Source organism: Cryptosporidium muris, genomic scaffold (genome assembly GCF_000006515.1).
Source record: "Cryptosporidium muris RN66 scf_1106632373453 genomic scaffold, whole genome shotgun sequence".
Lineage (NCBI taxonomy): Eukaryota > Apicomplexa > Conoidasida > Eucoccidiorida > Cryptosporidiidae > Cryptosporidium > Cryptosporidium muris.
In genome coordinates this window covers 559,271-585,389 of record NW_002196570.1, presented here as the reverse complement: position 1 = coordinate 585,389, position 26,119 = coordinate 559,271, and the positions used below count along the sequence as shown (strand labels likewise).

Sequence of the window (26,119 nt, the reverse complement as noted above, 5' to 3'; positions counted from 1 at the left end):
CCGCCAAAAAAAAAGAAATAAAAATATTTCCAAAAATAAGGATGGACGAATAAAAAAAAAAAGAAAAAGAAATTTAGGGAAATTTGTGGATATTGAACCCCTATACAATATAATATAATGTTAATTGAAATATTATATACAATAATATTTGGTAATGTGAAATTAATAAGTTACAAAAACTGACTTTATAGAAGATTCTGGAACTTTAATTTATAAATATAAGAGTTTAATACAATCTTCTAGATTTCTACAGATGGTATATAAAGAATTAATTAATAGCTCACATAAAGTATCAAGTTACTGTCCTGTAGAATTTCGTATACCATTAGATATTTGGTGTTCAAGCTGTAATTTTAAATATGAATGTGGAACTAAATATCAAGCATTTAAAGAATCTAATAAGAAGAAATTCCAAAAAAACGGGACATATCAACTTATTGACATTTATAGAATATTTTGTAAAGATTGTAATGAACCTCTTATAATTGAAATTTCTGAGGATCCATATATAAATAAGTGTAATAAAGTAAATGTAATCCAAAGAGATTCAATAAAAGTAAATGAATTAAAAGGTATTCATGAAGGTCTTAATATCCTTAGGAATTTGCAAGATAGTAGAGAAGATAACTATAAAATGAATATGATAATGCGAAATAATATACGTAAGAAGTCTAAAAAGACAAATACTCTTTGTTCTTATAAAGAAACTTCTAGTTCATATGGAGATATATTTAATATATCTAAAAAGAAGAAATAGTCCAGTTTAGACATATAGCAACTAAAAAATGTTTTAATTATTTATAATTAAGTATAATATGTTTTTAATAATAACAGATATTTAATAAGTGGAAGTTTAGAGAATTTAAAGATCCGATATTATCCAATTTAGCGCCATCCCAAGTCGTTTTGATTACAATTATAGGATTGTTGAATCCTTTATGAATGATGAATTTAGTCATAAATTTATCTAAAATTCTTGTAATTGGCATATCACCAACGTTATGTGTTTTTTTATGTATGTCTATATTTTCTAATGGATGGTTAGCGATGTATACTATGCACTGGATATGCATGATGATACTTCCATGTTTATATACGAGGAATTTTTATATTAATGAAAAATATGTAAAATTAAAACTAGAGAAGATGGATATTTGTATATATATTGGATGTATTTCTTTTATTTTTGTATTTTTTACATTTATTTTTTATTTATTTTCATTTGGACCATTATTATGGCTTGATATATTAAATATAAAAAATATTAAGGAGAAATTAAGATTTCAGAATATTACTTCAAAAGAAGGGAAATTTCCAGCTTTTTCAATGTTTTCTTGTATATATTTTCTTATATTAAATCCATTTATTGAAGAAATATTTTGGAGATCCTTTCTTCAAAATGAGATAGAATCATGTATTCAAACATTTAATTATAGAAATGAATTAATACATTCAGAAGTGAATTTATTATCTTCAGATAACAAAGAATCAACATTTAAATATATATCTGTGAATAGATTGAGTTTAATGAAATTTAATGAGATTACAAGTATAATAACTTCTATTTTGTATTCTTTATATCATTATATAGTATTCAGCAATATAATATCTGTAAAGTTTGCTATATTGTCTTGTATTCTATTAGTTTTAGTCGGAAGATTCTTGATATATGTTATTATTGAATTCGGATTAATTAAAGCTATTTGTATTCATATAGGTATTGATCTATCTGTCGTTTTATCATTGGGATTAATAGTAGTTAATACTTAGATATATATATCACATAAAATTAGATTTTTTGATAAGTATTAATAATTTATGTGATTTTAATGAAATATATCAAAAGTCTATATAATTAATTTAAATTTAATATTAAGGTGAGATTGAAAATATCAAATATATAATAAAAGATATTTGAAACACAAAAATTACACTAGACTAATAAGTAAATGATAATTTCAACAGAATAACCACAAAACTTGGAGGACTCAATATATTACTAAGTACAAAGATATTGTACTATGAATACTAAATCTGAATAGATTTTTTGTTAAGATAATGGAAATGAAGTACATTCCAAGATATCTAAATAATTATTGATTAAACTAATCCATTGAAGTTATTTATTTATGTCCTTGAACTGGTGTTCTGAAATTAGAACCTGCATAATTTGAAGATTTCTCCAATTCCTCTTCAATTCTCATCAATTGATTGTACTTAGCTACACGTTCAGTTCTACAAGGAGCACCTGTCTTGAGTTGTCCAGTTCCAAGTCCTACTGTTAAATCAGCAATAAAAGTATCTTCAGTTTCACCAGATCTATGAGATACTTGGATACCCCATCCATAAGATCTAGCTAACTTAAATGCAGCAATAGATTCACTAACAGTTCCAATCTGATTGACTTTTAGTAGTAGACAATTACAAGCACCTTTATCTTTCCCCACTTTCATACGGGTCATATTTGTTACAAATAAATCATCACCCATAATCTGAACTTTTTCCCCAATTTGTTGAGTTAAAGCTGCATAAGCATCATAATCATTTTGATCAAATGGATCCTCAATACTAACTATATCATATTTCTCAGTAAGATCTTTCCACATCTGAGTTAGTTGTTGACTAGTTAGATATTTTGGTTCACTACCCTTAAAATTTAAATTATAGCACTTTTTCTCATCACAGAAAAATTCAGATGCAGCAGGATCTAAACATATCTTAACTTTCCCAGTATAACCTGCTATTTTAATAGCTTCTGTTATTAAATCTAAAGCTTCTTCTGGAGTTGCAATATTGGGTGCAAAACCACCTTCATCACCAATATTTGTTGCACTGAGTCCATACTTCCTCTTAATAACATCCTTTAATGTATGATATACTTCAGCACCATATCTTAGAGCTTCTTTGAAACTTGGAGCTCCAATAGGGAATATCATAAATTCTTGAGGAGCAAGGGAATTTCCTGCATGTTTACCACCATTTAAAACATTGAAAGATGGAACTGGCATTGTATAATGATGAGTAGAATTACCAGCTAAATGTGCAATATATTGATATAATGGCATTCCTACTGCAGCAGCTCCTGCCCTAGCTAAAGCAAAAGACACAGCAGTTGTAGCATTTGCACCTAGTTTTGCTTTGTTATATCCATATTCATTTTTGCTTCCATCAAGTTCCTTTACCATAAGATCATCTAATTCTTGTTGTTTTGTTGGATCCTTTCCAATTAAAGCTGGAGCAATAATCTTATTAACATTTTCTACAGCTTTTTGCACTCCTTTACCTTGATACCTATGAGGATCTCCATCTCTAAGTTCCTTTGCTTCATAAATACCTGTTGAAGCACCAGATGGACAACATGCTCTAAATAATCCTTGTTCGGTAATAATATCAACTTCAACTGTTGGATTTCCACGCGAATCTAATATCTCACGAGCTTTAACTGATTGAATAGTTGTCATATCTTATAATATAAAATACTAAAATAGATCTTATGTAAAATAAAATAAAAAACTTAAAATTCGGAAGGAATTCCTAGAACTGTTAGTGCGATTAATTAATTTAAGATTGGTTAATATGATAAACTCGAATTAGTTATATAAATACTCAGCATGCTGTACGCAAGAGATGCGACGTGGAAGCGGCTAGAATCTTACTACTATGAGTTTATTAAACATTAATGGCTAAGATCTATTTTGTTCATACTTCTATTAAGAATAATGATTAGAAAATAAAATCTACCTCTAAAAGGGATCAATCCACTTTCAAATTTAAGGAGACAATGTCTATTAAAATAATGTAAGATAATAAATAAAAGCTTAAAACTAATAATTATGAGAGGTCTGAATATAAGTCGTATTTATTGATAGTAGTATTCTTAATATTAAGATTGACTTATTTTGTCTTAAATTTTACTTTGGAAATTATGTCCTATATATTAGTATATATCTAAATATATGGAGTAGTTAAATAAATATATATTGATCACAATTTAAACATTAAGTAGTAAAGTATTTCATTCTTAAATCTAATAATCATGTTGAAAAACTGTTGGTCTTATCATTTGTCTCCCAATTTGTCCAATCCATTCTTCCTTCTCAAGTGGATTCTCGGCAATTAAGAAAAATACACGATGTGGTGTATCTACTCTAAATGCATTTTCTCTATTAATATCTTCATCAGCAGATCTTACTGTTAAACATTCAGATAATTTCAAAGATTCTGTAGGAGAGGAGAAGTCTCCTTGCTCTTTGAAACTTGCTAAATAGTTACGTGTTAAAATAAACCATCTACGACGCCAGTCTTTTAAGAATCGACTTTGTTTATATAGCCAGCCTTGTTTGACCACATCCTCAGGTCTAATTATCACCTGTGAGCCACCTAAAATCATAAAGATTACTTTATATACAAGAATGAATATGAGGACTACTGTCAAGAATTATGTGCGCCAATTAAAGGCTGGAATAATATCACGTACCATAAAGGAATGTTGTAGATCTGTAGTATCAACTTTGAGATAATTGTCAATATTGGAATTTAAAGTTATCCTATCATATGATATAAAGTAATTTATTAATATATATAAGATAGATAATAGTTTGAGGTAAATTAGAGAACACTAATTGTTTATATATTCCTAGTTTGTGAGTCTAGCTAATTGCTTATAAAAGTAAATAATTTAATTAACTAAATATCTCAATAGGAGAAGACTTTTATTAAAATTTAAATCTCTCTAATTTATTAAAAGTGTGTAGGTATTAATTCTAAAATAAGAATGATTATAGTAATTGATTTAATAACATAGGACTAATAGTTAAAATATCCAATATTTTCAACTGACTTTGATTTTAATGAGTTATATTTAGGTAATATAGAATCACTATTTTGATTATTCTCTTGTATAGGTGAGAGCTATAAAGATTTAACCTCAATAGAACTCCATTTTTTGAAATTGAACAGGTATTATTTGTTGAAGAAAGAGTTTTGTTTAGTATTGTAGATAGAATATTCATAATTATGTATATTTTCCAAGCTATTCAATTTGAATTTTTGTTCTACACTTTTATTAGATGTAAATATATCTTTAATTTCTTTATTTTCAATAAGTTCAATTATCTACAGATTTTTGATCAGATATTTTCTTGGTTGGATCAATAGAAACATTTATTAAAGGTTCATTAATAGGGTTTAATATACATTTAGTGTCTTCAGTTTGGTCATTTTGAGATTTATTTAATTCTATTATACTTGGATTTATTGGTAAATTTGATTGTACTCCTATTTCTGCAGTAGGTATAATTGATCCTTCTATAATGTGTTGTTCTGATGTAATTCCAAAATTTGTGGTTTTATATTTTTTGGTTATTTCTAAATGGTTGGAAGATATCTCATCAAGATCAAGACTTGCACTTAATGATTCTTCAGAACTATCATAAACATCTGGATCTTGAAGTAATTTATTATAAGTATTTACAAAAACAGGATAAAATGGATTGGAATAGAACTGTTCAAGAAGACTTATATGTTGTTTCTTTAGCCACTTTGGTACTTCTATAGGCTGTCCAAATTTGTTTTCAGAAATATTTCTTAATTCTTCAACAATATTCATTTTTTGTGATTCATAAGCTAAGTTTTCGAAATAACTTGTAAATCTACTTTTAAATCTCTGAATAACATGTTCTGTTTTGTTAATCATTTCAGTTTGTAAATTTTCTTGTAAACCAAATTCATTGATGAGAGAAGTTTTTATTATGTTAGATAAATGATCTAAAGCCTTAATACGACTTTGATCTTCTTCTTCACGTTCTTTTTCTCTCTCTCTTATCATGTCAAGGTAACTAAGTGGTTCAAGAGAATACTTTGATAACATTTGTGTGAGTTTTTCTGTCGAAGTTTTTGATTCATAAGAATTGGGTTCAAAAGAAGTAGAGATATTTTTCTGAAGTATTAAAGAAGATGAAATAGATTTATTTTCAATATTTTTAATTTTATTAACTTTTTTACGATCTTTTTGAAGCTTTAATTTAGATGTTGTCTTAATTTTATATAGAGAAAGTATAGTAGGGAGTCTTTCAGATATATCCACATAAATATATTCAGATTCATCAACATTATCTCTAAGTAAACAACATTTCGCCCAAATATACAAAAACTTTTTCATTGCAGAGTGATGATTATATCTAGTTATTGTAACCAGCTTAAAAGCTGGTAGTATCAACTTTAAAGTATGAATAAGACGAGTTATAACCAATTCTTTAGAAGCAATAGATGCACTAGTAGTATCATCATTACTTTTGATGTTCCTATGACTTGATAATAGTACAAAGAAAACTCTTAAACGTCTTAAAACTACATTTTCTAGAACAGAAGCTGCTGCAGATATAAGAGAAACATTTCTATTCCTAATAGGTAGTTTAGAATTATATAGGATCATTCTCATACCATAACCTAAAAGCTTCTTACGGATGTTCATTATTAATATATGTAACCTACCTGCACCATGACCAATTTGAAGTGAAGCTCTAACAGCTCTAGTAAGCTGATTTCTAGTTAACCTTGCATTATCTCTTTCCATTTCTCTAAGTCTAAGTTTCTCATCCTTCATCTTCACTTCATCCTGCAAATCACGGATATATTTTTGAAAGGCTAAAGCATTCTCACCAGAAATCCCACCTTCAGTAATATCCAAACGATTCATAAGTTTAGGGGTTATAAATATATTTGATGAAGTTTTATGAGTAATTGAAGTTTCATTAGTTCTGCTTGTAACTAGAGATTGACTATCATAAATTGTTTCTTCTTCATCTTCTTGGGTTTTAGACTCTGGTATTCCTTCTGCAGTTAAACTTAAATGACTCATAGATAAATCTCTTAGTGTTAATGGTTTTGATATATCCTTGCTAGAAACAGAATACTCAATATCTGCTGGTATATCATCTTTCAAAGTTAACATAAATAAGCTATTAATTGCATCCTTTGATATATTATCAATCGAATTATCATACTCATAGAGACTTAGAACTTTATCAGATATCTTTGTTGTAGTGGCATTATTCGCATCCCTAATAACTTTATTTGATAGTGTTATAAAGCCATGATTTTTTAGCCAAGAGTATGTGTCCATAGGTTTCAAATCCTTAAGTTGATCAAATTGACTACTTGAACTCAAATATGAACCTACAATACTGGATTCTTCATCAGAATCACTATGATCTGAATATTGGTGTTCATAGGAACTACTAAATGAGCTGTTTTCTGGAGTATTATTGTCAGATTTAAGTGTAGTATTGTCTTTTATATTAAGATCGTAAGAACTCTGTTCATCCTCTATCAAACCATCATATACTTCCGAGTTTATTACTCTCGAGTTCAAAGCAGAACTATTTGATGGCTTGTTCTTGATGGATGAAGTTGATTTTATAGTTGCACTATTAAGTGATTTTGTAAGAGATTTCATTTTCAATAGAATAATTCGAATTATATACTTGCAGCTATCTAAGACATTAGATCTTTCAACATTTCCATTACATCTATTTGCCACGGGTTTAGCTCATCTAAAAAATTGGAGAAAAGGTCACAAGAGATATTATAGTGCACTACACACACACTTTTGTAGCGGGAATATAACACACGCAATAATGCTCCAAGATTGCATACAAAGGAAGTATTAATCTCCCAATCCCATTGTTTAAAGTAAGGTCTAAGATCACAATTAGTTGTCAATGAGAGTAATAAAATCCAAATTTGTATCTTATCTTGATCTTGGATTGTTTCTGGAAGCTCACATTGATCATATAATTCAAAAACTTTCTTGATTGAATTCCATCCATAATAGATAATAATAACTAAGTATGTATACAGTGCAATACCTGGATCAGCCTTCCAAATACTATTAAAAAGTTCTCCAGATGGAAAGTTTCCATCTTTTACACTTCCAAGATATTCCAACACTTTAGATTTTTGGTCATTGATAAAATCAATCTGAAAAGGTTTTAAATAAGCATGAAGTTTATTAAAGGTATATAATGTAAAAATGTTCACTGTAACTTCTTCAGTTCCTGCAAAAGTCCATTGGGGTTTTTGTCTATTATGTCCTATTTCATGGTAAAGACCCCAATCTCCCTCTATCATTATTTCTGGGATATTCACTAATTTACCATGACGTTGACACATATCCATATGTGTCATAATTGGATACCCTATTTTAAAATAAAACTCAAAATATTATGACATAATTGTAACAAAGAGAAGTAAATAACTTACCACTATGCATATAACCATCTGAAATCTGAATATCACATACGATTCGTTCTTTCCTGTCATTTAATCCTTCATTTAACAACTCATCTTGAATTTGTATAACATTATCCCAAAAATCAACAATTTCTTGAGGATTCTCAATAAATTTTAAAGTACTTAGAGGAAGTGTAATTATAACTCTAAGTCCATGAAGTTCTCCCCAAGGAGCTGATTTTGTATTAATAATATCTTTCCATTCATTAATACTGCTAGTACATATAATCTGACCAGTTTCTCCAAGATTTACTTGTGGAAATTCTACATCTTTATTAATCTTAGAACTTACAAAAAAAGGTGCGGTTTCACAAGATTCACTACTATTAGTATACACATAACCCAGTATATTACTTTGAAATTTATCTTTAACCCATCTATCCATTAACTCAAAATATAGTAGACCACCATATGGTGACTTTATAGAGATATTATTACGAGAATTGTTGAGATCAATTTTCCAGATATAAGACTTAACGATTATTGGAAGTCTCTGTAGAGGACTAGAATCAGAATCTGTTCGCAAAATATCGGTATGACACCCTATTTGAACTCTAATTGTCACATAATTACTTTTACTATGTATAATCACATCTTCATTAAAATATTTATTAATAATTTTATCTTTAAAAAAAAAAAGTTCCAAGGTTTTATTGGGGATAATATAGAGACCAAGAGTCTGCCAACCATTTGAAATTAAAATAGGTAAACAATAAGATTTTTCACAAATAATTTTATTTTCAAAATTCCATGGAATTGTCTTCTCAATCCAATAATCCATTTTAGAAATTAAATTTAGTAAATTATATTCATGAAAATTACTCAATGTATTCTCATTTAATCTTGAGGAAGCTAGGGCAAGTAATAAAAGTACTTTCGGATCATTAGTATCAAAAGGGGCTTTAAAAAGATCATAATTATAATTATCTATAACATTCATAATCAATTTAGTCACTTCCTGTTCTGCATTAGTTTTATGTTTCTTATATAATAACATATTTATGTCATTTGACATATGTTCAACATCAATTCGTGTTATTTTATCAGGGTTTAATATTGCTTGAGTCCAACTTCTATAAGTATTGAGGTAATGTGTTTTATCACTATTTAATGAAATAGTAATTTTATTACTTCCTGATTCATATGAAAGGTATCTTGATGAAAACATCAACCCAAATTCTGAAATTACTGTATTAGCAAGGGAGTTTGATATAATAAGATCAGATAATTGCTCCCAACCCCATGGACACATAGCTACTATAAGAACCCCTCCTCCATAAACAAATTTCTTAAATTCTTCAGCGCAATGATCAATGTTACCTTCAAACCTAAGAGGTTCTATAGCATTCCAAACAATTATATTTGGTTTTTTATCATGTATCATTCTATTCACAGATTCCATATTAATATTCTCTGATACTTCAACAATATTCCCCAATAGAACTCTATTTATATTAATATTCTTCATAAAGTTCATAGCGTCAATTTTTCTTATTCCTAAAAAACCAAATCTCACTTCACTGGGACCTTTGTAAGAATAGCAAATTAAGTCAAATATATTACTTAACACTCTAGATAAACATATTGTACCCGAGATATCCAATAAATAACCTTCATGAGATATACCAAAGACAAAACCTTTACCAACTAAACTGCAACCTGCAAGCCATCCAAATGAGTATTCTAAAGAATCAGAACAACCCCAAAGTCCAAATGTATTATTTCCAAAGCAGTTTACTCTTCCAGGAGTACCAATAATGGGTATATCTTCTAGTAGATTATTTAAAGTCTTTTGTATATTATACAGATGCTTACAAACATAAAGGTTATAAAGATCTTCTTGTTCCATATTAACCTTAACTATATGATATTTCTTATCATTGATTGTAAGCTTTAAAAATCGGGTATTAATACTTTGTGCCTCAAATACCAGTGTATATTCTCCACCACTATTTATTTCTAGATATTTTCCTATTACTAGTTTCCATAATTCAGGAGATAGTCCTATGTTTGTTAATGCCTTTGTATTGCTAGAACCTAAAGCAGCCTCTATCAAATTGTCATCTACACATATTGATGTGTATATTCTGCACTTTTTATAAGTTTTATTACCAAATAGTTCCCTTACATCTAAAGTAACTCGTGTAGTAAAATTAGGGTCTGGATGGGTACATATTATCCATACTTGTGGTGTTATTTCCATATTACCACAGGTAAATGTATATATTCAAAAAACTAGTTAACTATAAAGACTCCTATTTTCAAGTTCAAAGGTCAAAGTTTGTAGTTTGAATGTTACGAAGTTTTGACTCAAACACCTTCTATATCATCCCACAGTTTAACTGAAGTTTGATTACTTTATAATAATCTAAGAAGGCAGCCTTAAGGACCTCGTTTACTAAACAGATAGCTTCTTATAGAACATAACTAGCTATTTGTCAATTAGTTCAATATATCGTGATGTCTGGTCCTAGGAAATCCAATCAATTATGAGGTTATATACTGAGACCTTCTATTCCCTAAGAAATTCTTTCACGAATATATCCTGAATATGGTATATTAATATAGGGCAAATGATATTATACTATTATTAAAAAAAAAAAAAAAAGTTAATATTATCTAGGGTTTTCTTGGAAATAATCTTAATTTTTGGCGCCTAAAGATGTATATTCACTGATTTATTACCTATGCTTGAATAAAGGGTAGTTTTTTAGGTACATGGTTTGTTATACACTTTTATATAACCAGTACTATTCAATGAGCGCCATAACTCGTAAAACTTAATATTAAATAGAATAAAGCGCTCAATTTATTGATCATTAACTATAGTAATAGTGGAAACTTTTTTTAATGCTCAATTTTGTTCAGAGATAAAATTATGGTTTTATACTTTAATATTATTCACATGATAATTGGAGTGTATCTAAATGATGATAATTATAATACCAGTAATATTGTGACTAAAGCAATGTTATAAAATATAAACTTGTATAGTATTTACAATACAATATAAATAATTTATATCTTGATATAAAATATTTAGATTGACTATAAATACCAAAGGTATAGAGAGTTGTGTATTACTTATAATAGATTTTTTGGAAAAGAAAAATGAGAAAAGTATAGCATATACTTATGAACTTTATAAAAAAGTAGAGATTACCAAATATTTAGAAATAAAAATACATTTAATTTAGTATTTGTTATTATTTGTAATATTTAAAAAATATTGTACTATTGAAGCTGGAGAATAAAATATTGAAATTTTATGTAGAAAGCTATTTAACAAAAAACTATCCACAATATTAACTATGCACTAAATATTGTAGTATCTTTCGAATTACAATAATATTAATATAATCTATAAGATAACTAGATTAAATAATAATTAATATTGGGAACTTTTTTCGTAATTCTAGTTTTTACTTGGACTTCACAATATTGTCTCGTGTTGTGTCGTGTCGTGTCGTATCGTATACATGCAATAATATTTCTTATTTTGTCTTGTCTCGCATGCATGAATAATGTTTTTATTTTATCTCGTGTATATAGAAAAAGAAATTTAAGATTTTTTTATTTATAACTAAACTTATATAAATGAAAATTGTGTATTGTATAAGTTTAAAGTGTTCCAAATCTTTAAAAAAAGCTTATGGTTTGATTTAGTAGTAAGGAGAACCAAAATAGAAGTGCTTTCCAAATAATATGGATTTATGACTTTATTATAAAAGAATAAAAAGTTAATATAATTAGTTAAGATAGTAGATAGTACAATAAGACTATTTATAATTACCAATTTATGATAATAAAATAATCTCTTCATAGAAGAATTTTCAATATAATTAACCGTGGGGTAAGGTAGATTTATAGTTGTAAACTTGACAAATATATAATATCATTTGTTTTGAAAGTTTTATATAGAACTTATACATATATATATGTATATACTAGCTGCTGTATAAAATGAAAAAAACGGATTTCAGTCTTATAATTTAATAGATGAGTAAAAGTAGGATTATGAAACAAACATATAGTATTAATGTCAGTATTATATTGATAAGAAAATATTTGTCTTCAGTCTCAATCTAATATGATAATCTAATAATTTATGAAATCTTAAGCTAAGTAAATTAGAGAAGAAGTAATATAAATAATTTAGTAAATTCCAAGTATTATCTATTAAAATGAACAAATTATTTTTTTTTATATATGTTTAGAAGAATAAATTATAACCTAAATATATCTGAAAGTAAATATATAAAGTATCTGCAATATAAGATAACTTGTTCATTATTGACAATTTTTTAAAATTTTAGTTTTTTTTTTGTTGTGTTTTCTTCCTTTGCTTTTTCTTTTTCTGTTTAATATGCTTAGGAACTTTATTCATTCGTTTCAGGCGATTTTCTTCCTTTACTCTCTGTTTCCATTCCTTCCGTGACATTCCAGTAGGTATACATCCGTCAAACTTTGCTTGATGCTTTTGGTCTCCCTGTAAATTACTTGAACTACCATCTTCTGAAGAATCACTATCAAGGAATCTTTCAGATAATTTACTTAAATTTGATAAACTAGATATTTCTGAAGTATCAGATTCATCTGAATTACTGAAACACTCAGAGTATTCAGAAGACTGAGATGTAGAATCCTTAGGATTGGGTAGTAAGTGTCCATATAAAAGATCTTCTCCACGTTCTTTTCTATCAAGTTCTTTTTCTAAAGTTTTCCTATCATTTATCTGGCTTAAATTATATGGAATCCAGGTCTCTAAAAATACACTTTTTTCATATTCAGTTTCTTGATTTTCTAGATGCAAGTTGCTTAAATTAGTTTCTATAGAATTTCTTTGATTAAAGCAGCGTGTAACTAAATATCTAAGGAATAATAGGTATGTTTTTTGTACATTATTAGCTTTATCCAAAATAGAGTTCTCTTGATATGGCTGAAAAGAAGTATATAGTGAGAGTTGACGTTCCATCAGATCGTTGTATGGCCAGATAAATTGATTATCCTTCACTTCAAGTATATCTAAAATGATCTTATCAATATCTTTGGTATCTTCTGGGATTTCTGAAATAATAGCAAGATCTTGAATTTTACCACTTAAAATAATATTGTAAAGTTCAAGTGGTGTTAATAATAGTGAAGTTGCACTAAAATTTGTCAAAAAAAGGCATTGATATGGTTCTAAAGCTATGTTATTTCCTTCTTTTTTAATATTACTTTCTGAATATGTGCAGGTATCAGTAAATTTCTTACTTTGAAAAACTTTGCTGAAAAATTCTGTTGCATTTATACAATCTCTTTTTAGGAATTCTAATCCTAAAGGATGATCATGTTCCATAGATTGTGATACATCTATAACGTATAAGTGGCCTTTGTAATACAATATATTATACTCAGACATATCTCCATGAATTAAATGGCACTCTGTAAACATAATAAACATAATTCCAATCATTTCAACATATAATCGAATCCATTCTCTTTCTCCTATATCTAGCAGAGCATCCTTTAATCGTGGAGCTACAATTTCTGCAAAGGTAAAAATATAATTACCATTTGCAAATTCAGACTCATCTACAATATCTTTAGTTTGAGTAATATCCCCAATTAGGGACATTACAAGAATATGTTTTCTAACTTCAATTGGAATTGGGCATCTTATTCCAGAAACAAGTATCCTCCTCAAGTTCCTAAATTCCTTTTCACACCACTGTGTCACCATCTTGCGAGGATTCTTTGATTTGGAGTAACCCCTTCTAAATCTAAACTCACCCTCTATATATTTTGATCTATCCTTAAAGCTAAGAACGGATGTTTTAAAAACTTTTATTGCTCTATCCACGTGAGTAAGATTAAATTCTTTTAATTTTTCAAGGAGCTCATATTCATTATAAGTTAAATGGTTTCTATCCTCTAGATATTTACCATAATTCAATATATCCTTCAATGTACTAGTTGCTTTATAAACGTTAGCCTCTTTCCCTGTGCTTATCGTCCCATATAATTTTGAATAAATTCCACGATTTTGAAGCTTTTTTAATATATTTAAAGTCCTTGCATCCAAAACTTGCATAACAGTAGCTCTTGTATCTCTTGTTAATCCCCTAGAACGATGTTTCTGACCCTTCTCATCACTGGCTTTGGCTTCATTTTGAACATTTTGGTTCATTTTACATATCTCACTGGGTATAACATCATAAGCCAAACTCTTACTTATAGATTTATTCATTTTATATATATCGCATTAGATTTCAAAACTTAGTTTAATTGATACTTTATGAGATAATAATAATATAATATATGACTAGATGTCAGAATAGAACCCTAAAAATAATGGGTATTACATACAACCGCCTTTTTATAGCGCTATATTATAATGGTAAATTTTGATTTTTGAGATTCAAAGTAGAGAAGTACAAAGGTAGGGAGCTAAAGGTATCTATAACTATTTTAATATGACAAGAAATATATTAAATAACCGTCTAACCAAGCTCTATACAAAAAATGATGAGTGTAAGCAGTCTGGTAGTATGAATAGCGAGGTCTCTACTCAAGAAAATCGGAAAAAGATAAGGAAGAGTATAAGAAAAGTATTAGATGAGGAATTTGCAGATATAGATGATAATTATGGGTTATTAGGAAGATCAATTAATCCAGAAGAGGCTCCTAGTGCTCGATTGAGTGATATTGGTGGTATTGATCATATCAAGAAGGATATTGAAGAATTCATAATACGCCCAATAAAAAAGCCAGAACTTTATAAGCGTATAGGTGTTAGTGCTCCCTGTGGTATACTATTACAAGGTCCTCCTGGAACTGGGAAGACACACCTTTCACTTTGTATAGCAGGCGAAGTTGGCTTACCATTTTTTCGAGTATCGGGGCCATCTTTAATTAGTGGAATGTCAGGATCATCAGAGGCAACATTGAGGAGATTGTTTGATAATGCTGTAGAAAATGCTCCATGTTTCGTTTTAATTGATGAAATAGATATAATATCTCCAAAGAGAGAAGGAAACGGAAGAGATATGGAAAGGAGAATAGTAGCTCAGTTTGCTAATTGTCTTGATAGAATTGTAGGTAAATTTGTAATTGTAATAGGTACTACAAGCCGTCCAGATGCAATAGATCCAATGATAAGAAGAAATGGTCGGATAGACCGTGAGATATCTATGCCAATGCCAGATGAAATATCTAGAAAGCACATTCTTCAAGTTTTATGCAGAGATATAAATATGGATAAAAATATTAGCTGGAATAAAATTGCTAGGATTACTCCTGGATTTGTAGGAGCAGACTTGAAAACTCTTGTTAATGAAGCCGCATTAATACGAGTCAACAAGATATGCTTGGAGGATTCAAATAATCATAATATGATTATGCCTGTAGATAAATTTGACCCTGAAGTTCAATATAAATTACTAGCAGCCTCTAAAATTTTAATACAAGAGGATATAGAAGGATATAAAAGTAACTCAAATGATAATAATAATAAGGAACAATATATTGAAAATTTAGATATAAATTTAGGTCTTAATAGGGAGTGTTACTCCAAAGTACTGGAGGAGGATTTACTGGAGGCTTTAAAACACGTAACTCCAAGTTCACGTCGTGAAGGTTTTACTATGATACCAGATACAAGTTGGGATGATGTAGGAGCTTTGGATGAGCTTCGAAAAGACTTAGAGCTAAGAATTATAGCTCCTATAAAGCATGCTCATATTTATGATAGCCTGGGATTAGATACACCTTCTGGTATTTTATTGTATGGTCCACCAGGATGTGGTAAAACTCTACTAGCTAAGGCAATTGCTCGTGAAAGTAATGCAAATTTTATCAGTATTAGAGGGCCTGAACTTCTGAATAAGTATGTTGGAGAATCAGAGAGAGCTGTAAGGACTGTCTTTGAAAGGGCTCGCTCCTCAGCACCATGTATTGTCTTTTTTGATGAATTGGATTCTTTATGTGCTGCTAGAAGTAGTGACGGAAATGGAGCCTCAGAGAGAGTAGTAAATCAGCTTTTAACAGAAATGGATGGTGTGGGCGAAAGAAAAAAGGTTTTTATTGTGGCTGCTACTAATAGACCTGATATTATTGATCCTGCAATTATGAGACCTGGTCGTCTTGATAGAATAATATATGTTTCCTTACCTAGTGAATATGGTAGAAAAGATATACTAGAACGAATTACGAGGAAAACTCCTTTAGCTAATAATGTAGACCTAGCAGCTATTGCAACAAAAACTATTGGTTTTTCAGGAGCTGATCTGAACCAACTAGTGCGTGAGGCTACACTGTTGGCTTTGGATAAATTAAGATTAGAAAGTAATATTATTTTTGAGGCAAATAAGGAAGATATTGATATGCAGAAAAGTAGCTTAGAAGGTATTGTAACTCAAGATTTATTACTTTCTGTGGTTAAAAATATGTCACCTTCAGTTAACCACGAACAAGTCCAATTTTTTGAACGCCTCCATAATGCAAGAAAAAGAAGTTAGAATAAGTAAGACTTAAATTGTCAATTATATAATGGTTATATATTGTATTTTGCAGGATTTGACCATCTCTATTCTAAGAAACCTGTTATTAATTTTTTCAATAATTAAAAACCTTGATTAAAATAATATTAGTAGTTTAATTTTGGTGGTTCAAAGAACTTTAGATGTTCATTGACAATTATGTCAATTTTAATAATTTTACTTCTATGTTTGGTATTTTTTGGTTATTTTTTGTAACCCCATAGTATAATATGGACTATATTAAGTCATATTAGTTGTATCATAGCCAATAAGGATCTAGAACATTAACTTATAGGAAATATTAAAATAGAGCGACAGGACAGCAAACTTGCATGCAGTCCATGTAGGAGACTGTCCTGCATACGTGGGCCCACAAATGCGATATTGTGCACCCAAAAGTTAGATTGTATAATTTTCTTTTCAATCTTTGATTCTAAGTTTTAATGAAAAAATAGAGTACTGGGGATTTTAAGAAATGTGTAGTATTTTAATCTCAGTAGTTTTAGTGATTTCGGTACTTCCAGAAAATATCTTAGCTCAAAGGAATATAATGACAGATGAATTTCGGCTCAAACTTCTTAAAGCTCACAATAATCTCAGATCACAAGAAGCAGTCTCAGCTACTTTTATGCTGAAGTTAGCTTATGATTACTCACTGGAAGGTTATGCAGCTAACTGGGGGATGAAGTGTATGAATGGGCAATTTCAACACTCTCCTGAACAGTGGCCTTATAGAGCTAGTCCTGGTGAAAATTTATATGCAACTACATTGGATGTATCTCAAGATCCTTCATGGGATCCCTCAAGTGTAGTTAAAAGCTGGTGGAAAGAAAGAGAGAATTTTAACTGGAGCACTGGGCAACCGAATAGTGGATATCCTGTGGGTCATTGGACTCAAGTTGTTAGGGCTCCAACGAGTACTGTAGGCTGTGCAGTAGTTGTTCAGTGCCCAGGATCATGGAAAACTTATGTAATATGCCATTATGATTTTGGAAATGTTGGATTTATACCATATCCTAATTTTTCAATTAATCCAAGTCTACCACAGAGGCCCTGTTCTCAGTGTCCAAATGGGTATAATTGTTGTGAAAATAATTTGTGTGTAGGTATTATCAATCCTAATGTTTCACCACCAGGTCCTTTACCTCTTCAGACAAATAATGGAGTTTGTAATGAATATATGATGAGGCTTTGTAATATTCGAAATGGTGCTTGCCCACAGAGATGCTTAGATCTTAATTATCCACCTATTAAAGATGGATTGATTGTCCAACAGTGTACATGTACAAATGGGAACTCAAATATCCCTCCTACAGCTGCTTGGCAATTTAAGTTATGGTATAATAGGGGAGTATGTTCTACAGCTATAGGAGAAGCTTCTAGTTCATTGGAAATGTTCAAAGGATTGGCAGATATTAGTGCTCATTCAGTTAATACTGAAATTCCTACCAAAAGAATGTCTCATACTTCGAAGTCATTGCTATCAAATAGATTTTCAAGAGATCTTAATTGGCACAATAGTGAGCAAATAACAGTAGAGCACCAAATACATGGTCCTGGAATTATTATTACAGAACTTGAAGATGATCAAAATGAAAAAGAAATTCCAACAGTCGCTATAAATAAACAAACTAGTGATTGTAATAATTCATACTGTGAAAATAAGCCAAATAAATCGAATAGTATGCAAACTGAACAAAAAGAATCTAATACATATTCTGAGGTAAGTAGTGCAAGAATCAGGAAATTAGCTAATGGTCATCAAGAGGCTATATTATAAATGAAATAATATTCTCAAGTCTCTCAGACTTGAGGCGGGTCCTTTAAATTGAGGATATAAGAAATTTTACTAAAGTAGATGTGATTTTATTGGTCCACAGTTCGAAAATTGTTTAGAAAGTTATGAATATTGACAGTGAGGCAATTAATACCAGATATATGCAATTACATTCTCTAAATAAGCAGAAAAATGAGAGAGTTAATCCGTCAGAAATAGATCTTGATTACTGTGTAAATGTGAGAGAAAGTTTCTTACTTAATTGTAAAGGAGAATTAAAGCATATCCTTAATATGGAGAATAATTTAAATCCAATATGCAGCGATGTTGATGAACAGATGATGATTAAGCTAAGTTTCGAAGAAGTGGTATCCATCACTCAATTTGGGATAAAAGCTTTCAAGCAGAGCAATCAGGGGCAAGTTATATGTAGTTCACCTAAACTTGTCAAATTGTATGTCAATTCACCATTAAGTGACTTTAGTGAAATTGAAGATATGAAACCTTGTCTTACCATTAACTTTAAACAGGATGATACTGAAAATTGTCAAATGAAAATTCTCCCAGGATCGAAGTTTTATAGAGTTAAACATTTAACTATATTTATTCAGGAAAATCAAGATAATGTCGATACTTCCTTTTTAAATTATATAAAGATAATGGGTTATGTACTTGCATCTTGATATAAACTTTTTTTTAAAATACTTTGTGCTTAACACTTTAAAAAGTCCAAAACAGTTTTACTAAGCCCTTTATATAACCCAAAATTTCATTTTTTCCAAGTTTGGATGTTCCATAAAGTCTGTCAACAAATAAAATGGGAACATCAGCTATCGAATAGCCTAGCCTAGTTGCTAGTACAATAATTTCCATCTGAAAAGCATATCCTTTACTCATCATGTTGCACTCCAATATTCTTTTGAATACATGTCTTCTGTATAATCTAAATGATCCTGTCAAATCTGTAGCTCTTGGCTGTAGTAAAATTCTACCTGGAAAATATTAGAAATAAGTATGTTTACATATCTCTAGTGGTCTTACAGTCTTACCTAGCATGTTTGCCCCATAGCTTATAAGAACTCTGTACCAAGGCCATCCTGAAATTCCACCACCATGGATATAGCGAGATCCAGATACAATATCAAAATCTCCTTGGTTTTGCTTTGCTATTAACTGAGATATATATTTAGGGTGATGTGATAGATCACAATCCATCAATATTATAAATTCACCATTTGAATACTTGAAACCTTCTATATAGGCAGACCCTTAAAATATTGAAATAATAAATATAATATAATCCAAGTATATATTAGAATAAAATTACTTACCTAATCCAAGTTTTCCTTCACGAGATATTAGCTTCTAGAAACAGTAGGCTATTTTTATCATTTGCTATAAATTTGTTCTAAAGACTGTGTCACATACCATTTGAACTTCTTTATAATACTCCTGGAGTTGCTGCACAGTATCAGCAGTACCATCAGGACTTGAATCATCAACAATAATCAATTCCCAAGTTGTCTTCCTATAAAAAGTTGAAAGTTGAAATATATGACAGTAGAGCTGTATATTAGGGATTAAAAACTATTAAACTAACAATTCAGAAAAAGACTCAAAAAGTAGTTTTACTAAAATCCCTACATTCTGTCTCTCATTATAAGTAGGGATAATGACAGTATAGTCAACTTTATGTTTGTGTTTTTCCTTTTCCATGGTTGTAAAATACAATAGCTATTATTTCCAAGTTGGAGTCACCTTTAGCGCCATATTGGCTTGTACCGGTATTAAGGAAATCAGATACCTACTATATCGACACTAAGTTATGCCTTTTCGTCTCATAAACATTTAAATTATCATAAATAGATAAAAAGTTAGCTTTAATTTCAAATATAAACGGTATTTTTTTAATAGGATTTATGATAGAAAATCGGATGATTCCTTTTTTAGTACTTTTTATTAGGTCATGTTTACAAATAGCGCTACTATTTCCCCATTTTATAAGACATGCACCATTTTGTGGGGTAGTTGGGAACTTTTACTATACAGTTTTATACAAAGGAAACGTTCTAAAATTACTTATAGTACCGGTTAATTGACATATTTTCTAGCTTTCTTACGTTGTAATGTTTTGGTGGTTAAAACCAGTTGCTCCTTGTTGTGATCCTTCTCTTAAGGAATCACTAAAACTTCCAATTACATTTGGTAATGAAGAGTTATCATCTTTAAAATACATTTTTGGAAGGAAAAGTGATTGTTCTCTAAGATTAAAAGATCAGTCTATTAGTGGCCACCATTGTGTAGTTCAAGTTGGGGATAGTGTGGAATGTCTCGTATTAACTGATACAAGCACGAATGGGACGTTCGTTAATGGTAAAAGAATAGCGAAGTCATCACCAGTTACTGTGAAGAGTGGTGATACAATTTCATTAACTAGGCCAAAAGTCATTGATGACAATGTTGTATTTCATGCAGTTTTTAAATTAGTTTACTCACAGATTAGTCCTGATGAAACTGAGAAGGAATCAGTAAGTAATATTTGTGAGCAGCCAGCTGAATCTCAGGAGTATTCACAAAATTCAAATGATAATTATTTAAGGGAATCAAAAGAACAGCATATAATAGGTAGTATTGTACAGAATAATGTAAACTTATCAGATTCAGTGACTCATGCTGAAGATCAGTCAAATTTTATGTCTAGGGACAATATTTCTAATTATACTGGTGAAATTGAGAAGTTGAGCGGAAGGTATAGTATAAATGTGGATAATATAGCACAGTTATTTGATAACCAAGTATCTCAAGATGTGTTTGCATCTAATTCTAGAGTAGTAACTGGCAATAGTAACTCGAACTTTGTGAATGGTGATTATGAAGAGATGAAAATAAGAGATGAATCAACATCCTTAACACTAAATTATCACAGACAATCAGTTGAAAAATTAGTTGAAAAAATCGAAACATTGGAGGCAGTAATTGAGAGTAAAGAAAATACTGAAAGGAATTTAAGATATGAACTAGCTTCAAGATTAGAAGAAGTTAATTGCTTGAACGAAACAATTGGAAAGAGGGAATACGAGGAACAACAATTGAGACAATATAATAAAAATTTGATGCAAAAGATGCATCAAATACAACAGAGATGTATAGATGTAGAACATGAATTGGAGGAGTTAAGTGAGAAACATAGAGTAGTATGTCTTACTGTAGAGACTATGGAGCAAAATTTTGCAAAGTTGAATGAAGAATTATCATTAACAAAACAAGAGTTGTCCGTAACGAGAGAAAAACTAAATCAACAAAATATAGCTCTAAAATCAATGGCTAGTTTAACTCAAAAGAAGTGTCTCTCAATTTTACATTCATTGAAAGATTTGCATCAGATAACAAATACATTTGGTTTAGTTCCATTATCTTCATCTAATAGAGTATTTGATCATACTTTTTTTATTTCTACACCATGGAGAAACTCAAAACGTCCTATTGAAAAACAATTTTATTTGTCTGGTGCACAAACAGAACGACCTCACAAGATGAAAGCCTCTCCAATGACTTCTGTTAGAAGTAATTGTGATTTCTCATATTATCAGACTTCAAATAGTAGGGGAAAAGTAAATCAAGATTATAGAGATTCTTGTAGTTTTCCTAGAACGAATAAAAGTGTACAAGATTCAAATATCGATATAGTGAATGGCATAGGTTTTGATGAAGTAGAAAAAAGTGTTAATTTAATAAGTTCTTCTGGATCAATTGATAAATTCATATCTAGTGTCAGCACCTTGGAAGATCAATTACTAAGCAAATCATCATGGGGTTTTGATTACAATGACAATAATAATGAGAATTTACCGTTTGTGAATAATCAAACTTCTAACAAGACTATTAGCTCAAATGAAGATTCCTTGACGGCTTCTAACTCTAATAAAGATATAAAATCAATTAGTGAACTTGTACCCACAAACTTAGCGTAGATCCTTATAAAAGGAGCTAAAGTTTCCAAATTCAGCAATATGGGATTAAAGTGTAGTATATCCCTCATATTTCATCTGAATCTTTACATTATTATCTTTACTTTTTTGATGGATAAAAGACTACATTGGTCTATCTAAAACTGTTAAATCACAAATATTTAAAACTATGACTTTCTAATATTAAAATCTAACTGGGAATTGAAATAAATTTGAAAGCTACCTTGTACATGTAGTTTTAGCAATGTATAAAAATTTGAAGATTAGTAATATTAAATTACTACTTAGGTGCAAAATATTTATAACTACATTTATCTCTATCAAGTAGTTAAATTTGTATAAATCTAGTCGGCTTATTAGTATTTAGTATTTCCAAGTTATTAAGGAATTGACTTATTAATTTATGCATTTCCATCTCAATTAGAAGTAGCTAAGATATTCAGATCTTTGAGGGTAATAGATGATTGAATTTCAGTTATCTCATTTAGTATATCCTGAATAACTCTAGAAGAATTAGAGTGTAGGCCTTTATTTTCAGTATTGTTAGTGATAGATTGTATTTCTACAGGTTCTTTTATGTTAAATTCTGCAATTCTGCCATCTGAAGCTGTAGGTTGAGTTTTTGAACTAACAGGTGTTTCAATTGATCCAACTAGTGCTAGTACAGAGTCAGTTGTCTGAAGTCCCATTTCTGGCAAATCTAGTCTCTCTTTAATAGGGGAATGGGTTCTAACAATACCCAATAATGGTAATTGAACTGATGATGACATATCCTTCGTTGTATATACTGGTGAACTAATCAGATCTACACTTGTAAGGTTTAAAGGTGTCATTTGTTCAGTAAACTCAGATACTTTAGGGGATTGAGCTGAAAGATCTTGAATAGATAAATTATATGGGTATTTAATGGGGCTTGTAGTTGTCTTATTGGAATTATATAGTGAATGTGAATATATTGGAATATCTGCAGAGTTTACTTCACTAGATGCTGAGTAGACTTCAAAATAAGTAGCTTTTATATCTGACTCTTCTTGGGGTTTAGGTGAAACTTCAAATTCCAAGACTTTAGGATTCTCCCCTATATCTTCAAATGAAACAAGATCTTTAAATTTTGATTCTATAGTTTTAAGATTTTTGAAATCTTTAGAACTTTTATTAAAATCTGTAGATCTAAAACTGTGAGGACTGAAGGTTTCTGTTGATAAATTATAGTCTATAGAATTATTATTTCTAGGTAATCCAGGGCTTATAATACCGATACATTCAGGCGAATTAGGGCTTGTAATGCTAACGCATTCGGATGATACAGGATTTATGGGATTGGTATTTTTAGGTGATGTATAACTTCCGGGACTAATATTTTTAGGTGATGTATAACTTCCGGGACTAATATTTTTGGGTGATGTAGAACTTCCGGGACTAATATTTTTGGGTGATGTAGAACTTCCGGGACTAATATTTTTAGGTGATGTATAACTTCCAGGATTAATATTTTTAGGTGATGTATAACTTCCAGGATTAATATTTTTAGGTGATGTATAACTTCCAGGACTAATATTTTTAGGTGATGTAGAATTTCTGGGACTAATATTTTTAGGTGATGTAGAACTTCTGGGACTAATATTTTTAGGTGATATAGAACTTCTAAAACTTGTCTCTTTGGGGACATCTGAAGGCGTTCTTGAGGTTTGTGGTGCACCAATTAATGCAGATGTTGGAGGAGTGAACTTTCTTGAAGAATTTACTTGTGCTGGTAACTCACTTTTAAGAGAAGTTGAAGGTGAAATCATTTCAGTTACAGAATCTTCTGTATAGTAATTATCTTCATCTTCATCTTCATCTTCATCTTTACTTCTTAGTACTCTTTTAAAAGGGCTTCCAGTATCTAATACTTCTAATATTTGATTACTAGGTTGTGTGCTATCAGGTTTAGTTGCATATAAATCTTCATATTTTGCTTCTCTTTTTTCTTCCATTGATATACCTTCTCCAACCACTTTATTCTCTGAAATGGTATTTTGAGAGTGTTCAGGAATTAGTATTGTATACAGGGGTGCAATTTTAAGATCTGTACTAACTGGCTGTTCATGAAGTAGATCCATAAAGAGTTGCAATTGTGAGGAGTTATCAGAGTATAAGCATGAATTTAGGATATCAAGTTCAGGGTGTATCTGACCAATAGAGTTATATGCAAAAGCCGACCATAACTCCTTAGCAGTTTCGTATTCACTATTTTTCTCTAACCCGTTAATATAACCAAGTTCAATGTCACCATTTGTCCACTTTATACTCTTCAGAGCTGAAAATATATTAGTAAGTATCCAAAATAGACGTTCTTGTTCTGGGAATAAAGGAATATTGTTTGATTCTCCACTCTTGCTCTGATCTATACCAGATACCTGGATATTTAAATGGTATTCAAGCCTATCTTTTCCAGATTGTGAGTTCAAGTTGTAAGGTAGAGCATAACCATTTGGGGATAGCAGTAAACGAACATTGCCTGTACTATCAGATAAATATGGCACTCCATTTTGCCTTGCAAATTGGCCTTCATCTTTAAGAATTATGTGTCTATTTACCGAAGTTAAAATGGATTCTAACACTTTTGGACAGTAATTCCAAACGTATCTAAGCATAGTGTAAATACCATGCTTGTGACTTAAATCTCTTATCTCTGATTCAGACATACTCTCCCCATAAGATGAAGAAATAATTTTATTTTCATAAGATGTGCAGATTGATGAATAGCATTTTGCTAGAGTATTTAAACCTGGAAAATTTTCAACTAGACTACGTTTAGCCCTCACCTGTTCAATTAGTTCCATTGGACCACTATTCCACCATTCCTCTGGGTTATTTGGTAAACCAACCTCCTGTACAATAGCCCAATAATCAAATGCTGCCCAGGCAACATTAAGAATTTCCCATGTAGTAAAATTGTCATTCTTTTCGAGGTTATCTGCAAGACGCTTCAAACTTTTACCTTCCCTAGCAAGAGATTTCCATCCTTCTGGTAATAGATCAATATTAATGTGATTTTCTTCTAAGGTATATATTATTTCAGATATAATGGCAGTAGACTTAACCATTTCAGATTCCACTAAATTTTTAACCCATAATCTAAGACTTGGGATGTCTCCTCTTCCATGTAGTAGTTGAAGTTTCCGAATAACTACCAGTTCAAATAATTTCCTTGCGAATGTAACATCTTGTTCTGAGCCCACAGACCATTCAATAACAGGATTTGGCTCTGGTATTAAGTCATTTATTGAAATTATAGAATCCGCTACAACGCTCATAATTTTAATAATCAAGAGGCCTAAATAAAGCAACTTCATTTCTTTTTATAATTAAGTAAATAGCTCTCTCACTTTAAGTATTATGCAAGGTTTCTATTTTTATTTATTTATCTATAAATCCTTAAATACTTTTAAAGAATCGATTAAATTGATCTTTGCGCGGTGCTCCAGCAAGGGATCCCGGTACTTCCCTATACCGGGATATTAACACTAAGGTATTGTTAACATAGCGCCTAGGCACAGTGTACTTTTGTGTCTTAA

General features: G+C 30.0%; 13 protein-coding genes across 13 annotated transcripts, besides 19 other annotated features; 6 read left to right on the top strand and 7 right to left on the bottom strand.

The window, feature by feature from the left end:
* Positions 1 to 7: 7 nt before the first annotated feature.
* Positions 8 to 72: a sequence feature (T-rich).
* Positions 73 to 106: 34 nt separating this feature from the next.
* Positions 107 to 150: a sequence feature (AT_rich).
* Positions 151 to 253: 103 nt separating this feature from the next.
* Positions 254 to 757, top strand: CMU_039880 (uncharacterized protein; the record flags this gene model as incomplete). Its single annotated transcript, XM_002139232.1, has 1 exon — positions 254 to 757. The coding sequence occupies one exon, from the start codon at positions 254 to 256 to the stop codon at positions 755 to 757; it is 504 nt and encodes a 167-aa protein (XP_002139268.1).
* A 22-nt stretch (positions 758 to 779) lies between these two features.
* Positions 780 to 831: a sequence feature (AT_rich).
* Positions 832 to 945: 114 nt separating this feature from the next.
* Positions 946 to 1,770, top strand: CMU_039870 (uncharacterized protein; the record flags this gene model as incomplete). The annotated part of the gene is made up of 1 exon (XM_002139231.1): positions 946 to 1,770. One exon carries the CDS (start codon positions 946 to 948, stop codon positions 1,768 to 1,770), a length of 825 nt encoding a protein of 274 aa, XP_002139267.1.
* Positions 1,102 to 1,137: a sequence feature (AT_rich).
* Positions 1,152 to 1,218: a microsatellite.
* Positions 1,244 to 1,268: a sequence feature (AT_rich).
* Positions 1,771 to 1,783: 13 nt separating the features above from the next.
* Positions 1,784 to 1,876: a sequence feature (AT_rich).
* Positions 1,877 to 1,911: 35 nt separating this feature from the next.
* On the bottom strand, positions 1,912 to 3,527 carry CMU_039860 (enolase protein, putative). Its single transcript, XM_002139230.1, has one exon. The coding sequence runs from the start codon at positions 3,459 to 3,461 to the stop codon at positions 2,124 to 2,126; it is 1,338 nt and encodes a 445-aa protein (XP_002139266.1). The 5' UTR covers positions 3,462 to 3,527; the 3' UTR covers positions 1,912 to 2,123.
* Positions 3,465 to 3,522: a sequence feature (AT_rich).
* Positions 3,528 to 4,027: 500 nt separating the features above from the next.
* Positions 4,028 to 4,390, bottom strand: CMU_039850 (PH domain-containing protein; the record flags this gene model as incomplete). The annotated part of the gene is made up of 1 exon (XM_002139229.1): positions 4,028 to 4,390. The coding sequence occupies one exon, from the start codon at positions 4,388 to 4,390 to the stop codon at positions 4,028 to 4,030; it is 363 nt and encodes a 120-aa protein (XP_002139265.1).
* Positions 4,391 to 4,557: 167 nt separating this feature from the next.
* Positions 4,558 to 4,585: a sequence feature (AT_rich).
* A 522-nt stretch (positions 4,586 to 5,107) lies between these two features.
* CMU_039840 (uncharacterized protein) lies at positions 5,108 to 7,456 on the bottom strand (the record flags this gene model as incomplete). Its single annotated transcript, XM_002139228.1, has 1 exon — positions 5,108 to 7,456. The coding sequence occupies one exon, from the start codon at positions 7,454 to 7,456 to the stop codon at positions 5,108 to 5,110; it is 2,349 nt and encodes a 782-aa protein (XP_002139264.1).
* Positions 5,965 to 6,002: a sequence feature (AT_rich).
* Positions 7,457 to 7,494: 38 nt separating the features above from the next.
* Positions 7,495 to 10,495, bottom strand: CMU_039830 (uncharacterized protein; the record flags this gene model as incomplete). Its single annotated transcript, XM_002139227.1, has 2 exons — positions 7,495 to 8,198; positions 8,263 to 10,495. The coding sequence occupies 2 exons, from the start codon at positions 10,493 to 10,495 to the stop codon at positions 7,495 to 7,497; spliced, it is 2,937 nt and encodes a 978-aa protein (XP_002139263.1).
* Positions 8,891 to 8,931: a sequence feature (AT_rich).
* A 373-nt stretch (positions 10,496 to 10,868) lies between the features above and the next one.
* Positions 10,869 to 10,911: a sequence feature (AT_rich).
* A 387-nt stretch (positions 10,912 to 11,298) lies between these two features.
* Positions 11,299 to 11,334: a sequence feature (AT_rich).
* Positions 11,335 to 11,456: 122 nt separating this feature from the next.
* Positions 11,457 to 11,523: a sequence feature (AT_rich).
* Positions 11,524 to 11,636: 113 nt separating this feature from the next.
* Positions 11,637 to 11,688: a sequence feature (AT_rich).
* A 50-nt stretch (positions 11,689 to 11,738) lies between these two features.
* Positions 11,739 to 11,767: a microsatellite.
* Positions 11,768 to 12,482: 715 nt separating this feature from the next.
* Positions 12,483 to 12,503: a sequence feature (AT_rich).
* Positions 12,504 to 12,602: 99 nt separating this feature from the next.
* Positions 12,603 to 12,655: a sequence feature (A-rich).
* CMU_039820 (RIO1 family protein) lies at positions 12,605 to 14,524 on the bottom strand (the record flags this gene model as incomplete). The annotated part of the gene is made up of 1 exon (XM_002139226.1): positions 12,605 to 14,524. One exon carries the CDS (start codon positions 14,522 to 14,524, stop codon positions 12,605 to 12,607), a length of 1,920 nt encoding a protein of 639 aa, XP_002139262.1.
* Positions 14,525 to 14,750: 226 nt separating this feature from the next.
* Positions 14,751 to 16,793, top strand: CMU_039810 (ATPase, AAA family protein; the record flags this gene model as incomplete). Its single annotated transcript, XM_002139225.1, has 1 exon — positions 14,751 to 16,793. One exon carries the CDS (start codon positions 14,751 to 14,753, stop codon positions 16,791 to 16,793), a length of 2,043 nt encoding a protein of 680 aa, XP_002139261.1.
* A 496-nt stretch (positions 16,794 to 17,289) lies between these two features.
* On the top strand, positions 17,290 to 18,594 carry CMU_039800 (uncharacterized protein; the record flags this gene model as incomplete). Its single annotated transcript, XM_002139224.1, has 1 exon — positions 17,290 to 18,594. The coding sequence occupies one exon, from the start codon at positions 17,290 to 17,292 to the stop codon at positions 18,592 to 18,594; it is 1,305 nt and encodes a 434-aa protein (XP_002139260.1).
* A 122-nt stretch (positions 18,595 to 18,716) lies between these two features.
* CMU_039790 (uncharacterized protein) lies at positions 18,717 to 19,274 on the top strand (the record flags this gene model as incomplete). The annotated part of the gene is made up of 1 exon (XM_002139223.1): positions 18,717 to 19,274. One exon carries the CDS (start codon positions 18,717 to 18,719, stop codon positions 19,272 to 19,274), a length of 558 nt encoding a protein of 185 aa, XP_002139259.1.
* Positions 19,275 to 19,311: 37 nt separating this feature from the next.
* On the bottom strand, positions 19,312 to 20,307 carry CMU_039780 (glycosyl transferase; the record flags this gene model as incomplete). The annotated part of the gene is made up of 5 exons (XM_002139222.1): positions 19,312 to 19,583; positions 19,641 to 19,859; positions 19,923 to 19,956; positions 20,020 to 20,119; positions 20,192 to 20,307. The coding sequence occupies 5 exons, from the start codon at positions 20,305 to 20,307 to the stop codon at positions 19,312 to 19,314; spliced, it is 741 nt and encodes a 246-aa protein (XP_002139258.1).
* Positions 19,861 to 19,892: a sequence feature (AT_rich).
* Positions 20,308 to 20,717: 410 nt separating the features above from the next.
* CMU_039770 (FHA domain-containing protein) lies at positions 20,718 to 22,562 on the top strand (the record flags this gene model as incomplete). The annotated part of the gene is made up of 1 exon (XM_002139221.1): positions 20,718 to 22,562. One exon carries the CDS (start codon positions 20,718 to 20,720, stop codon positions 22,560 to 22,562), a length of 1,845 nt encoding a protein of 614 aa, XP_002139257.1.
* Positions 22,563 to 22,975: 413 nt separating this feature from the next.
* On the bottom strand, positions 22,976 to 25,897 carry CMU_039760 (uncharacterized protein; the record flags this gene model as incomplete). Its single annotated transcript, XM_002139220.1, has 1 exon — positions 22,976 to 25,897. One exon carries the CDS (start codon positions 25,895 to 25,897, stop codon positions 22,976 to 22,978), a length of 2,922 nt encoding a protein of 973 aa, XP_002139256.1.
* Positions 25,898 to 26,119: the final 222 nt, after the last annotated feature.

Excerpts from the sequence above, each read along its gene's own strand:
- CMU_039860 (XM_002139230.1), bottom strand. The coding sequence starts at position 3,461 with ATGACAACTATTCAATCAGTTAAAGCTCGTGAGATATTAGATTCGCGT.